Source organism: Lucilia sericata, unplaced genomic scaffold (genome assembly GCF_015586225.1).
Source record: "Lucilia sericata isolate MDLA Ls3-8-SP2 unplaced genomic scaffold, ASM1558622v1 Contig000526F_arrow, whole genome shotgun sequence".
Taxonomy (NCBI): Eukaryota; Metazoa; Arthropoda; class Insecta; order Diptera; family Calliphoridae; genus Lucilia; species Lucilia sericata.
In genome coordinates, this window is record NW_023994538.1 from 273,503 (window position 1) to 285,870 (window position 12,368).

The window sequence follows — 12,368 nt, forward strand, 5'->3', positions numbered from 1 at the left end:
AGTTAGTTAGTTAGTTAGTTAGTTAGTTAGTTAGTAGTTAGTTAGTTAGTTAGTTAGTTAGTTAGTTAGTTAGTTAGTTAGTTAGTAGTTAGTTAGTTAGTTAGTTAGTTAGTTAGTTAGTTAGTAGTTAGTTAGTTAGTTAGTTAGTTAGTTAGTTAGTTAGAGTTGATTCCCGTTAAAAAGCATGATTTAATTAACTACGGATGATCTAGTTCGAAAATTTTATTATTTCAAAATAATTCTGTTAACAAACATCACTAATTCTTCGGACAACTTAATAACAAATACAATTTGTCTTTAACACACGCGTCTTCGACCTCGACTTCCACTTCTACTACGACGTCTGGCCTATAGAAAGGAAAAGTGATACATTTAGCTTTGATTACTTTACATTTAAGAAAAGTGTTAGACTTACCAAACGGTTATACTTTTCTTTTTTCTTCTTCCGAAAGCTTTAACCATTGTTGAGCGCCACGTCTTATGGTTTCCGTAGGTGACATTCCACAACATTGTTTACGATAATCACGTAAAAAGTTTAAATAACCATTATTGGTTACAGGACCGGGCCGCATGCAACGTTTGGCACTTGAGCCACGACGGCGGCGGCGACGAGGTTTACTCTAAAGATAATGAAAGAGCAATAGAATAGATGGACAGACTATTGTTTACTGTTCATGTTATAAGTAAATTGTGTATATAGTGCAAATATTACAATGTATAGAGAAATATCTCTGTGGTCTAAACAAGCTGTGGGACAAAACAGATTTGATATATAACTTACCATCCTATTATACTTTTCCTTCTCCTTTTCCGACAACTTATTCCATTGTTGGGCCCCACGTATTATGGTTTCTTGAGGGGTCATGCCACAGCATGCTTTCCGATATTCTCTAAGGAAGTTTAGATAACCATTTTTGGTTATAGGACCCGGTCGCATACAGCGCTTTCCTCTGCCACTACCACTGCGAGATCGACTACGTCCACGTATACTCTATAGTCCGAAAAATAAATGTCTATAAATGCTAGCGAACCACTAAGACCTACAATAATATAAATTTACCATAATTTCGTTTCAAATTTAAATAATTTAAAGATTTCACACTAAATTTAATTCCACTAATTTAAATTTTTAAACTTAAAATTTTATTGTTTTAAAAAAGTAATTAAAAATTTGTCAATTGAAAAATTTTAACAGATATTCAAATGCTAAAGTGAAAAAAATTATAAATTGACAAATTCATTATGAAAGAATAGTTAGGTATTTTAAGTTTATAACTTCGTTTGTAACAGAAAAGTCTATAAATCATTTTATCCGCTACTTTTCCTTAATACTTTTAAACAAACATTTCAATTAATTAAAAACTCTTAAATACAGCTTTTAATCTCCATGCTAACCGACATTACCTCAATTAGGACAATTAATCTATTCAAGTAATTAAGTATTCTACACGTCAACAATAACTAAATAGTAAAAGTTTTAAAAACATTTCGCTCCCTAAACCCCTCATAACCAGTTTTTATAAATTGACTTTTAACCTTTTTCTATTGTATTATTTAGTTCGCAACTGTTGCAATTGTTTACTCTGCAACAACTACAACTAATTGTTCATTAAAATTGTGTTGTTATTCGTAAATCGATATTTGGTATGAATTACCAATTTAATCTGTGCATTAGTTGTGTTTTGTTACGTTTTAAATATTTAAATTGATGACGATAAATTTGTAAATTGTATGTTTGGGGATTATATTCACTCAAGAGAGAATAACAATAAATGTATTTTTAGATAATGGATAAAAAAAAATGTATTGTTAATGTTAAATTATAGGAAAATGAAGGCATATAGTAAATGTATACATATTAAGTAAACTCAATTGTTTGAAAGCTATTTAATAACTTAAATGGATACTCATATAATAAAAGCTTTTAAAATTACTTTTTTTAAAGTATTATTTGTAAAATAGCTATTTTTAAGCTTTTTTGTTAAAAGCTTTGTTTATTTCTTAAATAACTTTTTGTAGTAAGAATTTTTAAGCTTTTTTGTAAAGAGAGTTTTAAAATTTTAATTTAAAAAACTTTCTAAAGCTTTTTTGTATAAAGTATTAAAAAAGCAGTTTTTTAAACACTTTTCATAAAAGCTTTTTATAAAGGGCTTTTTATTTTATTAAAGTTTTTTTTATTTTTAAATAAAAACATTTTTTAAGCTTTTTTAGTTTAAAATTTTTAATATAGTATTCTAATTTAAAGACATTTTTTGCAAAAAGCTATTGTAAAGCATTTTATAAAAGGTGATTGAAAGTGTTTTTGCAGAAAGCTTTTATAAAGCATTTTGTAAAAGGCGTTTGAAAGCTGTTTTGCTGTAAAAATTCTTATGTAATAGACTTTGTATAACAAAAAGTTTTTCTATAGTTTTTTTTTTTTTTTTTGTTTTTCAAAAGGCTTTATGTAGTAATTGTAAAAAGTTATTTTGAAAAAATGTGTTTTAACATTTTTATTTAAAAGCTTTTTGAAAGACCTTTTGTAAAACGCTTTTTTTAAAGCTAAAAATTTTTAAATATACAAATTTTTTTTTAAATTTTTTAATTCTGTTGGTAAACAATTTTTCAATGCTGTTTCAAGCTTTTTTGTAAAAAGCAGTTTTTTCAAAGTTTTTTGTAAAAGCAAATTTTAACTTTTAAGAAAAAAGCTATTTTTAAACTTCTTTGTAGAAAGCTATTTTTAAGCTTTTAGTAAGGAGTCATTTTTAAGGTTTTTTTGGAAAAAGTTATTTTTAAGTTTTTTTTTTTGGATAAAATGATTTTTAAACTTAAAAGTAAAAAGCAATTTTTAAGTATTATTTGTAAAGCTTTTTTGTTAAAAGCTATTTTTAAGACTTTTTGCGAAAGTTTTTTTAAGCTTTTTTGTAGAATGTTATTTTTAAGCTTTTTTGTAAAAAGCTATTTTTAAAGCTTTTTTGTAAAAAAATGTGTTTTAAGCTTTTTTGTAAAAAGCTATGTCAAGGATTTAAAAAGAATTAACCATTTTTTAAAAAGCTATTTTAAAAGCTTTTTTTTAAAAGCTATGTTAAGGCTTTAAAAAGAATTAAGCTTTTTTATAAAAAGCTATTTTTAACTTTTTATTGAAAATTAATTTTTAAGCCTTTTTGTAAGAAGTTTTTTTAAGCCTTTTTATAAAAAGCTATTTTTAAGCTTTTTTGTAAAAATGTATTTTTAAGCCTTTTTTTTAGAAAAAGCTATTTTAAAGCTTTTGTGGAAAAAGCTAAAACTTATATATTTAATCATTTATATGAGAAGCTGTTTCTAGGCTTTTTTGTAAAATGCTGTTGTTGGCTTTTTTAGACATTTTTTAAAAGTTTTTTATTAATGTCTTTTTTAAAAGCTGTTTTATTTATTTTTTATAAAAAGCAAATATTAAATATTTTTGCAAAAAAGATAAAAAACTTTTATGAATATTTTTGTTTTAATATATTTTATAAACATTAATTTTAATATTTTTGAAGTTTTTTTTTAAAGCTTTTTTGTAAAAAAAAATTAAGCTTTTTTGTATTTAAGTTTTTTTTTTAAGAAAAAAACTAAAAATGGATTTTTTTAAGCTTTCATATGAAAATGTAATTATTAGGATCTGTTGCAGTCCTTTTTCTAAAAAATAGCTTTAGGTGTAAAAAGCTATTTGGAAGCTTATTGTAAAAAGTTATTTTGAAGTTTCTTTTTTTGATAATTTTTGTAAAAAAAAACTTTCAAATTTTTGTTGTAAGAAACCTTTTTACAGCTTTCATGTAAAAACTTATATTAAGCTTTTGTGTACAAAAGTTTTGTTTAAGCTTTTTGTGACGAAACATTTATGTTTGACATTATGTTTTAATGTAAATATGTATGTAGCTCTATACAAAGCTCGTATATTAAAGCTTTTTTAAGCTTTTTTATTAAAAACTTTTGGAAAGAAGCTTTTTTTATGAAAATGAATAGCCTCTTTCTTCTCTTCAGAACTTTTGAGTTAAAATGTTTATAAAGTCTTTGTTTTTTGTACAATGAGTCGTCCTTCCGTCTGTATATACATATGTCTGTCCTTCCTTCCATTTGTTCGTCCGTCCATCCCTTGAAAAAAATTTTGGGCTCATACAATAGGGCTAAAACTTTTCACAAATATTCTATATTAACAAGGCGAAATTCGGATAACATTTTACTGTTACATTCTTTTAGATAGCTTTTAATAGCGTAGAGATTAAAGAAATTTAATAAAAACTGCTTTTTCTCTTCGAGCCATTAAATTTCCAACCCTTACCTCTAATTAGTATTATTAATCCATTTTATTCATTGGCCGGCATTCAATTTGCATACATTTACCAAAAAAAGAAAGGCAATAAAATAAAAGAATAAAAACCTTTTTCTGGCCTTAAACGAATCAAAATAAATATCAATTTTTGTTTAACCACAATGAAATAAAACACCATAAAACCACAAATACATACATATGTTTTCCTTGTGGCATGTAGGAGTATATAAATCATTTCAATTTGTTGCAATAACGTTGTTTCTTAAAAAAAAAATTATATATAAAAATTTAAACTGACAGTCAATGTTAAAATAAAAGTTACGTTTTTTTTTTTTCAAATAAATGGTCAATGGTAGGATTATTTTTGTGCAGTTTTTAAACTAATAACAGTGGATACTATGAATAAAAGTTGAAAATAATCTTGGATTTATAATTTCTAATAACATTGCTGTTTGATTTGTGATATATTTTTTTACAAAATATAATTTTGAAATGTTATTTTAATGTTTTTGTTCTTTTACCTTGATATGCTGCTTTATTTGTTACAAAAGAAAAAGTTTTACACATGTCGGCTTTAATTTCAATATGAGCAAATGAATATATTATTTTTCAACACTATTCATATTTATGTCCATCAACTGCTAGACCAAGGAAAAAATATGTATATGCATATATCTCAATATACGAGTATTAAATTCACATACATTTTGTTGAAAATTTATTCATGTGTTAAAATTTGCCGAGGAGGGGGTAAAATAAGAAAAAAATCTCTGTTAAAGAATATCGATTTTGTAAAAAAACACTGAAACTACATATTGTTTATAAATATTTGTACAATAGAGTTAACCGAGAAATATATATTTTTTGAAAAACTTTTGCTAAAATGAGTTTCAAATTTTTCAGTTCGTGATCGTATAAGCTTTTGGAACGAAAATAACATTCGTTATTCTTTCGATAACGAATGCTACAAACTCAAGCACTAGTAAAATGAATAGAATAATCTGATGACTATTTTTGAAACTTTAGATCTTACAAAACTTCTTCTCAGCAAATCCAAATAATGTAGACAATTAAAGCTTTTTCTAATATAAAAGATTAATTTTGCAAAACAATTTTCTAATTAATAGGGTTTCCCGTACACCACCTTTTTGTAGAAATACCACTCATACCGAACCAAAAATACAATTTTTTATATTTCTCTTATTTAAAACATTAATACACAACGAGTGTGAGTTATTTCTACATAAAAAAGCCCGTACCTTGGGTCACCCTATTGTATTGTACATATTTTTATTTATATTTATCCACTAACATATTTACAAATAAATTGTAAATTAAAAAAAATGTATGCTTTATGGCAAAAGAAAAAAATATATACATGCAAACCATGGCATGAGTAAATGTGTACAAATATATAAAATGGATATTAATATGAGTTGTGTGCACTAAAATAGAATTGCAAAATGCACATACATATTTATAAATTATCATACATTCATGACCTCTACGTTGAGGATGGACACTATAATTTTTGCAATATTTCTAGACTTCTGGGTCTAGAAGTGGAATCTAAAGCGAATTCTCTGAGTAATCGATTTGTATATAGTCTAGTCTATAGTCTACAGTCTAGTCTATAGTCTTTTTTTACAGTGGTGGTGGAAACCTTCTATAGGTCCCATTGGGTATGTCGGATTCCTACCGACTAACACCACCTCCATCGTCAACCCACACTCCGCGGAACTGCCAGGTATTACTTCGCGGGGCGGCCAGCTTATTTCGCTGATCTACCTATTTTTACTGGCGTTGTGACAGTGCCACTCTTACTTGCTTCCGAAGCGGTTCTTCTTTTCTTAGGGATACGTTAACATAAATAATGAAGGAATTCACTTCTTTCTACTTGGACCGTTAACACTTCTTTCGCTCTCCTACAGCTTACTAGCAGAGCTTCTGTTTTGTGTTCTGCTAGTTTCAGGTTTGATTTTTCCAGCCATATCTAAATGGATCTAATTGCTTCGTTTGCATATAGCTGTACTTCTTCCAGATTTCGAGCTTGGACTACTACTGCAACACTGTCAGCAAAGCCTATAATTTTTACCTCTTCCGGAACATTGAGCCTAAAAACGCTATCTTACATGATGTTCCATAGTAGCTTACCTAGGACCGATCCTTGCCGAACGCCAGCACGGACAGTGGGACTCGATACCACTGTCCGTCTCGTAACACAGGGTTCTGTCTGAAAAGTAAACTTTAACCGTTTTTATGAGATACTCCGGAATATTTAGTTTGCGCAGTGCGGTTATTATATTACACCATTCAGCCGAGTTAAAGCCATTCTTAATGTCCAATGTTATTATCGCGGTCTAGTAGTTTACAGTGTAGTCTATAGTCTATAGTCTCGTCTATAGTCTAGTCTATAGTCTAGTCTATAGTCTAGTCTATAGTCTAGTCTATAGTCTAGTCTATAGTCTAGTCTATAGTCTAGTCTATAGTCTAGTCTATAGTCTAGTCTATAGTCTAGTCTATAGTCTAGTCTATAGTCTAGTCTATAGTCTAGTCTATAGTCTAGTCTATAGTCTAGTCTATAGTCTAGTCTATAGTCTAGTCTATAGTCTAGTCTATAGTCTAGTCTATAGTCTAGTCTTAGTCTAGTCTATAGTCTAGTCTATAGTCTAGTCTATAGTCTAGTCTATAGTCTAGTCTATAGTCTAGTCTTAGTCTAGTCTATAGTCTAGTCTATAGTCTAGTCTATAGTCTAGTCTATCGTCTAGTCTCATAGTCTAGTCTATAGTCTAGTCTGTAGTCTAGTCTATAGTCTAGTCTATAGTCTAGTCTATAGTCTAGTCTATAGTCTAGTCTATAGTCTAGTCTATAGTCTAGTCTAGTCTATAGTCTAGTCTATAGTCTAGTCTATAGTCTAGTCTATAGTCTAGTCTATAGTCTAGTCTATAGTCTAGTCTATAGTCTAGTCTATAGTCTAGTCTATAGTCTAGTCTATAGTCTAGTCTATAGTCTAGTCTATAGTCTAGTCTATAGTCTAGTCTATAGTCTAGTCTATAGTCTAGTCTATAGTCTAGTCTATAGTCTAGTCTATAGTCTAGTCTATAGTCTAGTCTATAGTCTAGTCTATAGTCTAGTCTATAGTCTAGTCTATAGTCTAGTCTATAGTCTAGTCTATAGTCTAGTCTATAGTCTAGTCTATAGTCTAGTCTATAGTCTAGGTCTATAGTCTAGTCTAGTCTATAGTCTAGTCTATAGTCTAGTCTATAGTCTAGTCTATAGTCTAGTCTATAGTCTATCTTAGTCTAGTCTATAGTCTAGTCTATAGTCTAGTCTATAGTCTAGTCTATAGTTTCTAGTTCTATAGTCTAGTCTATAGTCTAGTCTTATAGTCCTAGTCTATAGTCTAGTCTATAGTCTAGTCTATAGTCTAGTCTATAGTCTAGTCTATAGTCTAGTCTATAGTCTAGTCTATAGTCTAGTCTATAGTCTAGTCTATAGTCAGTATAGTCTAGGTCTATAGTCTAGTCTATAGTATAGTCTATAGTCTAGTCTATAGTCTAGTCTATAGTCTAGTCTATAGTCTAGTCTATAGTCTAGTCTTATAGTCTAGTCTATAGTCTAGTCTATAGTCTAGTCTATAGTCTAGTCTATAGTCTAGTCTATAGTCTAGTCTATAGTCTAGTCTATAGTCTAGTCTAAGTCTAGTCTATAGTCTAGTCTATAGTCTAGTCTATAGTCTAGTCTATAGTCTAGTCTATAGTCTAGTCTATAGTCTAGTCTATAGTCTAGTCTATAGTCTAGTCTATAGTCTAGTCTATAGTCTAGTCTATAGTCTAGTCTATAGTCTAGTTTATAGTCTAGTCTATAGTCTAGTCTATAGTCTAGTCTATAGTCTAGTCTATAGTCTAGTCTATAGTCTAGTCTATAGTCTAGTCTATAGTCTAGTCTAGTCTATAGTCTATAGTCTAGTCTATAGTCTAGTCTATAGTCTAGTCTATAGTCTAGTCTATAGTCTAGTCTATAGTCTATAGTCTAGTCTATAGTCTAGTTTATTTTCTAGTCTATTTTCTAGTCTATTTTCTAGTCTATAGTCTAGTCTATAGTCTAGTCTATAGTCTAGTCTATAGCCTAGTCTATAGTCTAGTCTATAGTCTAGTCTATAGTCTAGTTTATAGTCTAGTCTATAGTCTAGTCTATAGTCTAGTCTATAGTCTAGTCTATAGTCTAGTCTATAGTCTAGTCTATAGTCTAGTCTATAGTCTTGTCTATAGTCTAGTCTATAGTCTAGTCTATAGTCTAGTCTATAGTCTAGTCTATAGTCTAGTCTATAGTCTAGTCTATAGTCTAGTCTATAGTCTAGTCTATAGTCTTGTCTATAGTCTAGTCTATAGTCTAGTCTATAGTCTAGTCTATAGTCTAGTCTATAGTCTAGTCTATAGTCTAGTCTATAGTCTAGTCTATAGTCTAGTCTATAGTCTAGTCTATAGTCTAGTCTATAGTCTAGTCTATAGTCTAGTCTATAGTCTAGTCTATAGTCTAGTCTATAGTCTAGTCTATAGTCTAGTCTATAGTCTAGTCTATGGCCTAGTCTAGCTTATAGTCTAGTCTGTAGTCTAGTCTATAGTCGAGTCTATAGTCTAGCCTATAGCCTAGTCTATTTTCTAGTCTATAGTCTAGCCTATAGCCTAGTCTATTTTCTAGTCTATAGTCTAGCCTATAGCCTAGTCTATTTTCTAGTCTATTGTCTAGTCTATACTCTAGTAGATACTCTAGTCTATACTCTAGACTATACTCTAGTCAATAGACTAGCCTTGTTTATTGAACCTGGACTTAGAGGATCCTTACGAAAGTTGCGCTCCTCCAGAATGTGTCTTAAACCTTTCGTGAGCCGTAGAGTATCATTTTTGCCTTATATTTTATTATAGAAATACACATGTAAATTATTAAAATATGTACATATGTATGTATGTGTATAAATGTAACATTTTCATGCCACTTTCATGGTTATAAATTTGCTTTTCCACCAAACAGTTTTTATGTGTTTTTTTTTTAAATAACACAACGTGTTAAAATGTTTGGCATGTTTTATTTATTTTCTTGTTAAATAAATACTTTAATAAACTACACCTACATACTTACATACACATCCATGGATGTGGACACGGTCCTGTAGTTTAAACGGACCAACGGTAAGACCATGGACTTTCTAATACAAAATTTCGATAACAAACTCACTCTTACTTTAAATTACTCCTTGTGAGACTAGATCAAGTGATTACTTTAAAGGTTTAAAGTAACTACTTACTAAATTACTTGGGGATACTAAAGTATTGTATTACAAAGAGAAGTGATGTGTCCAACAAAACACAAATTTTTAGAACAACTAAATGTAGTGCTTCATATAAAACTACTGGAGGCTTTAACAACCCGTACACACACTTTCATTTAAGCGGATGTACATAAATACATATGAACATGTGTATAGCATACATGTATAAATAGCTTATTTTCACTAACATGTACATGAGCGGTCTCATAATCGACATTTGAGTGTTGGGTAAATTTAAAGTCTTCCGGTTTGTGGTGTTTAATATGAAGGATTTGCATTAAAGGATTCATTTGACTGACATTAATGGATATAATGGACATGTTGGTCAGAGATTGTGCAATATCACACGTACGTATGATTAAAATTATAACAGATTTGAAGGTTTTCTGGTGAAATTGATGGAATGAATGTGTTATGAAATAGGTACTTTTTTGGACCATTCAGCATTAATATATGTACAATATAATGCTGTGCTTTTGAGTTAATTTGCGTTCCTTCAAAATAAAGTTTTTTGGATGATTTATAAATTACTTTTAGGAAGGCAAAAGATTCATATTTTTCGGCCCTTCAATGATTTAGTTATAAAACCATCCTCCTGCTTATTAATTAAAAAAAATGTACTCCATAATTTCTAACATCATACAAACCCAGCAAAAACTTGCATTGAAAAGTAATTAGTCACAATTACTTACCACACTCACTTATAAATAAGTACTTAAATAAGTAATCGTGTTTGTTAGTTCGTGGTCGTACTCAACAACAACACCATTGCTTAGTTATTTACACGTATGTATATGATTATATGTAAGTGATTATTAAAGTATTTAAAAGTAATGCATGCGATAAGTAGTTGCCTATGAGTAAGTAAGTTGTTGTATAAGTACATGACATTACCAAAGTTTTTGCTGGGTACATGTATACGTACGTGCTACCACAAAAAAGGGTCCAACTATAAATAAATTAACGTTACCTCGATTGAAAAAACATGTATTATCCTTTTTTACAAAACCCTTTTTTATAGTTAACAAGATTTTATCTCGGAACGAGTACAATTCATTAAAAAAAAGTGTATAACCATGCCAACAATACATTGCATGTTACACTTTAATTAGTTCTACTTTAAAAAATCCTTTTGTTTTTGAAACATTTAAACAAGAAATTTTGCTGCAAAAAATAAATCTAAAATATATGTATTTTAATTTTCAATAATAAACCACAATCTGATCCCCCTTCTGCAAACTTATTTATTCTTCATTAAAAGTTAAACCATCATTAACACACTTGAACGAGTACAGGTAGCGAGTAGAATTGGCATACAGAAAACTTTTGCACTTGACCGAAATGGTTGTGAAGGACACTCTACGAAATGTTTAACAAAGGTCAATGTAGTAGGCTAGGAAAAGTTTGTGATTAAATTTGGATTAAACTCTATTGAATACTATGATATGTAAGATAATATTAGTAGTATATGAGTATGTGTATGTATGAGTATACTGGAACGTTGAAAATTCCAGTACATACAACCATGAAACTTACTTTTCCTCATCTCCATATTTCTATTCCTATAGGAACATAGCCCTAGTATAGGCCAGGACATTATATCATACGTCCGTGTGGATCTAGGTATTTCTGAACTATTCTGCCTTTTTGGGTAAAACACATCGACATTTTATTCATAGACCCCATAAATCTTGTAATATTCTAATTGGATCTACCTATGTTCTTTCGTCTGTCTATTGTTGGCAAATTAGCCTCCACTAATCCACTACTAATTCATCAAAAATATTATGTATATTAGGCCCTATACGAATGCACCCATTTTTGGGTAAGGATCGGAAATCGTCATAAAGGATGTTTTTTAAGCCCGATAGAACTTAACTGATAAATGAACTGTCGCACTGGTCTTATGATCAGATCTCATAAACTCTTTGATTAACTTTGGGAATCAGTCATCAGTCATTAACATTGTAAATCAGTCATCAATCTACTCTATGAGACAATATGTTTTGGCTTAAAGGTTTTCTAGATAAACAAATCCCCAAAAGACCTTATCGAGTCCTTTATATCGCAATAAATGTACAGTTTGGGGCAGTTTACACGCACATGACAACATCGGTCCACAGTTTTTCAAATAATGAAGCTTAAATTGACGTTGCGGTCCATGATCAATCCTTTTTTTGATATGCAGTCATAGATTTATTGAAATCAAAATTTCGCCATAACTTGATTTCGAGATTTCTTTCTGGAAACATAAAGGAACTACTCACCTTTATGTTCCATTAAACATTCGAAGTGAAGTGTGTTGTGATGTGAACCATATCCCAAATGAATCGATCGATATAAATAGTAGTCGAACAGGGAAACTTCATAATCCCTTTTTTTCTTAATAGTTGTGGATGAGCGTTGTCATAATGGCCTCTTTTTCTGGGTGTTTTTCAGCCAATATTCCCTTCAAACGAAACAGTTGCATTCGTTTCAGATTCCCTGTAATGGTCTAGGCAGATTTCACCAAATGGAGGCCTCAAAGTCCCGTTCCTAGCCTTCTCCTCTTTCGTTCGGCCTGTATTATTAATATAAAGTGACCCTCCACGGCTACTTGCCGAACGACCTGTGAATGGTCTCCTCCCAAATGTCCCTTTTAAATTCCCTTGGCCTCTTCAGTAGGGGATGTTATCTTATCAGCCTAACTGTTAAGAAGCTCGTCGTCAGACAGAGATAAATTCCCCAACTAGTTTCACCAAAGGAGTCACTTGATACCTCCAGAAGACC

The 12,368-nt window shown here is 30.0% G+C and overlaps 1 protein-coding gene across 1 annotated transcript; it reads right to left on the bottom strand.

The window, feature by feature from the left end:
- Positions 1-207: 207 nt before the first annotated feature.
- Positions 208-1,179, bottom strand: LOC119605852 (protamine-like). The gene is made up of 4 exons (XM_037959176.1): positions 1,061-1,179; positions 782-991; positions 416-620; positions 208-348 (listed from the first exon to the last, which is right to left on the bottom strand). Exons 1-3 carry the CDS (start codon positions 1,061-1,063, stop codon positions 423-425), a joined length of 411 nt encoding a protein of 136 aa, XP_037815104.1. The 5' UTR covers positions 1,064-1,179; the 3' UTR covers positions 208-348; positions 416-422.
- Between the last annotated feature and the right edge of the window lie 11,189 nt (positions 1,180-12,368).

Bases quoted from the DNA above. Each gene is read 5' to 3' on its own strand.
- LOC119605852 (XM_037959176.1), bottom strand. The intron at 621-781 runs GTAAGTTATATA...CATTATCTTTAG, and splicing joins AGGAAAAGTATAATAGGATG to AGTAAACCTCGTCGCCGCCG.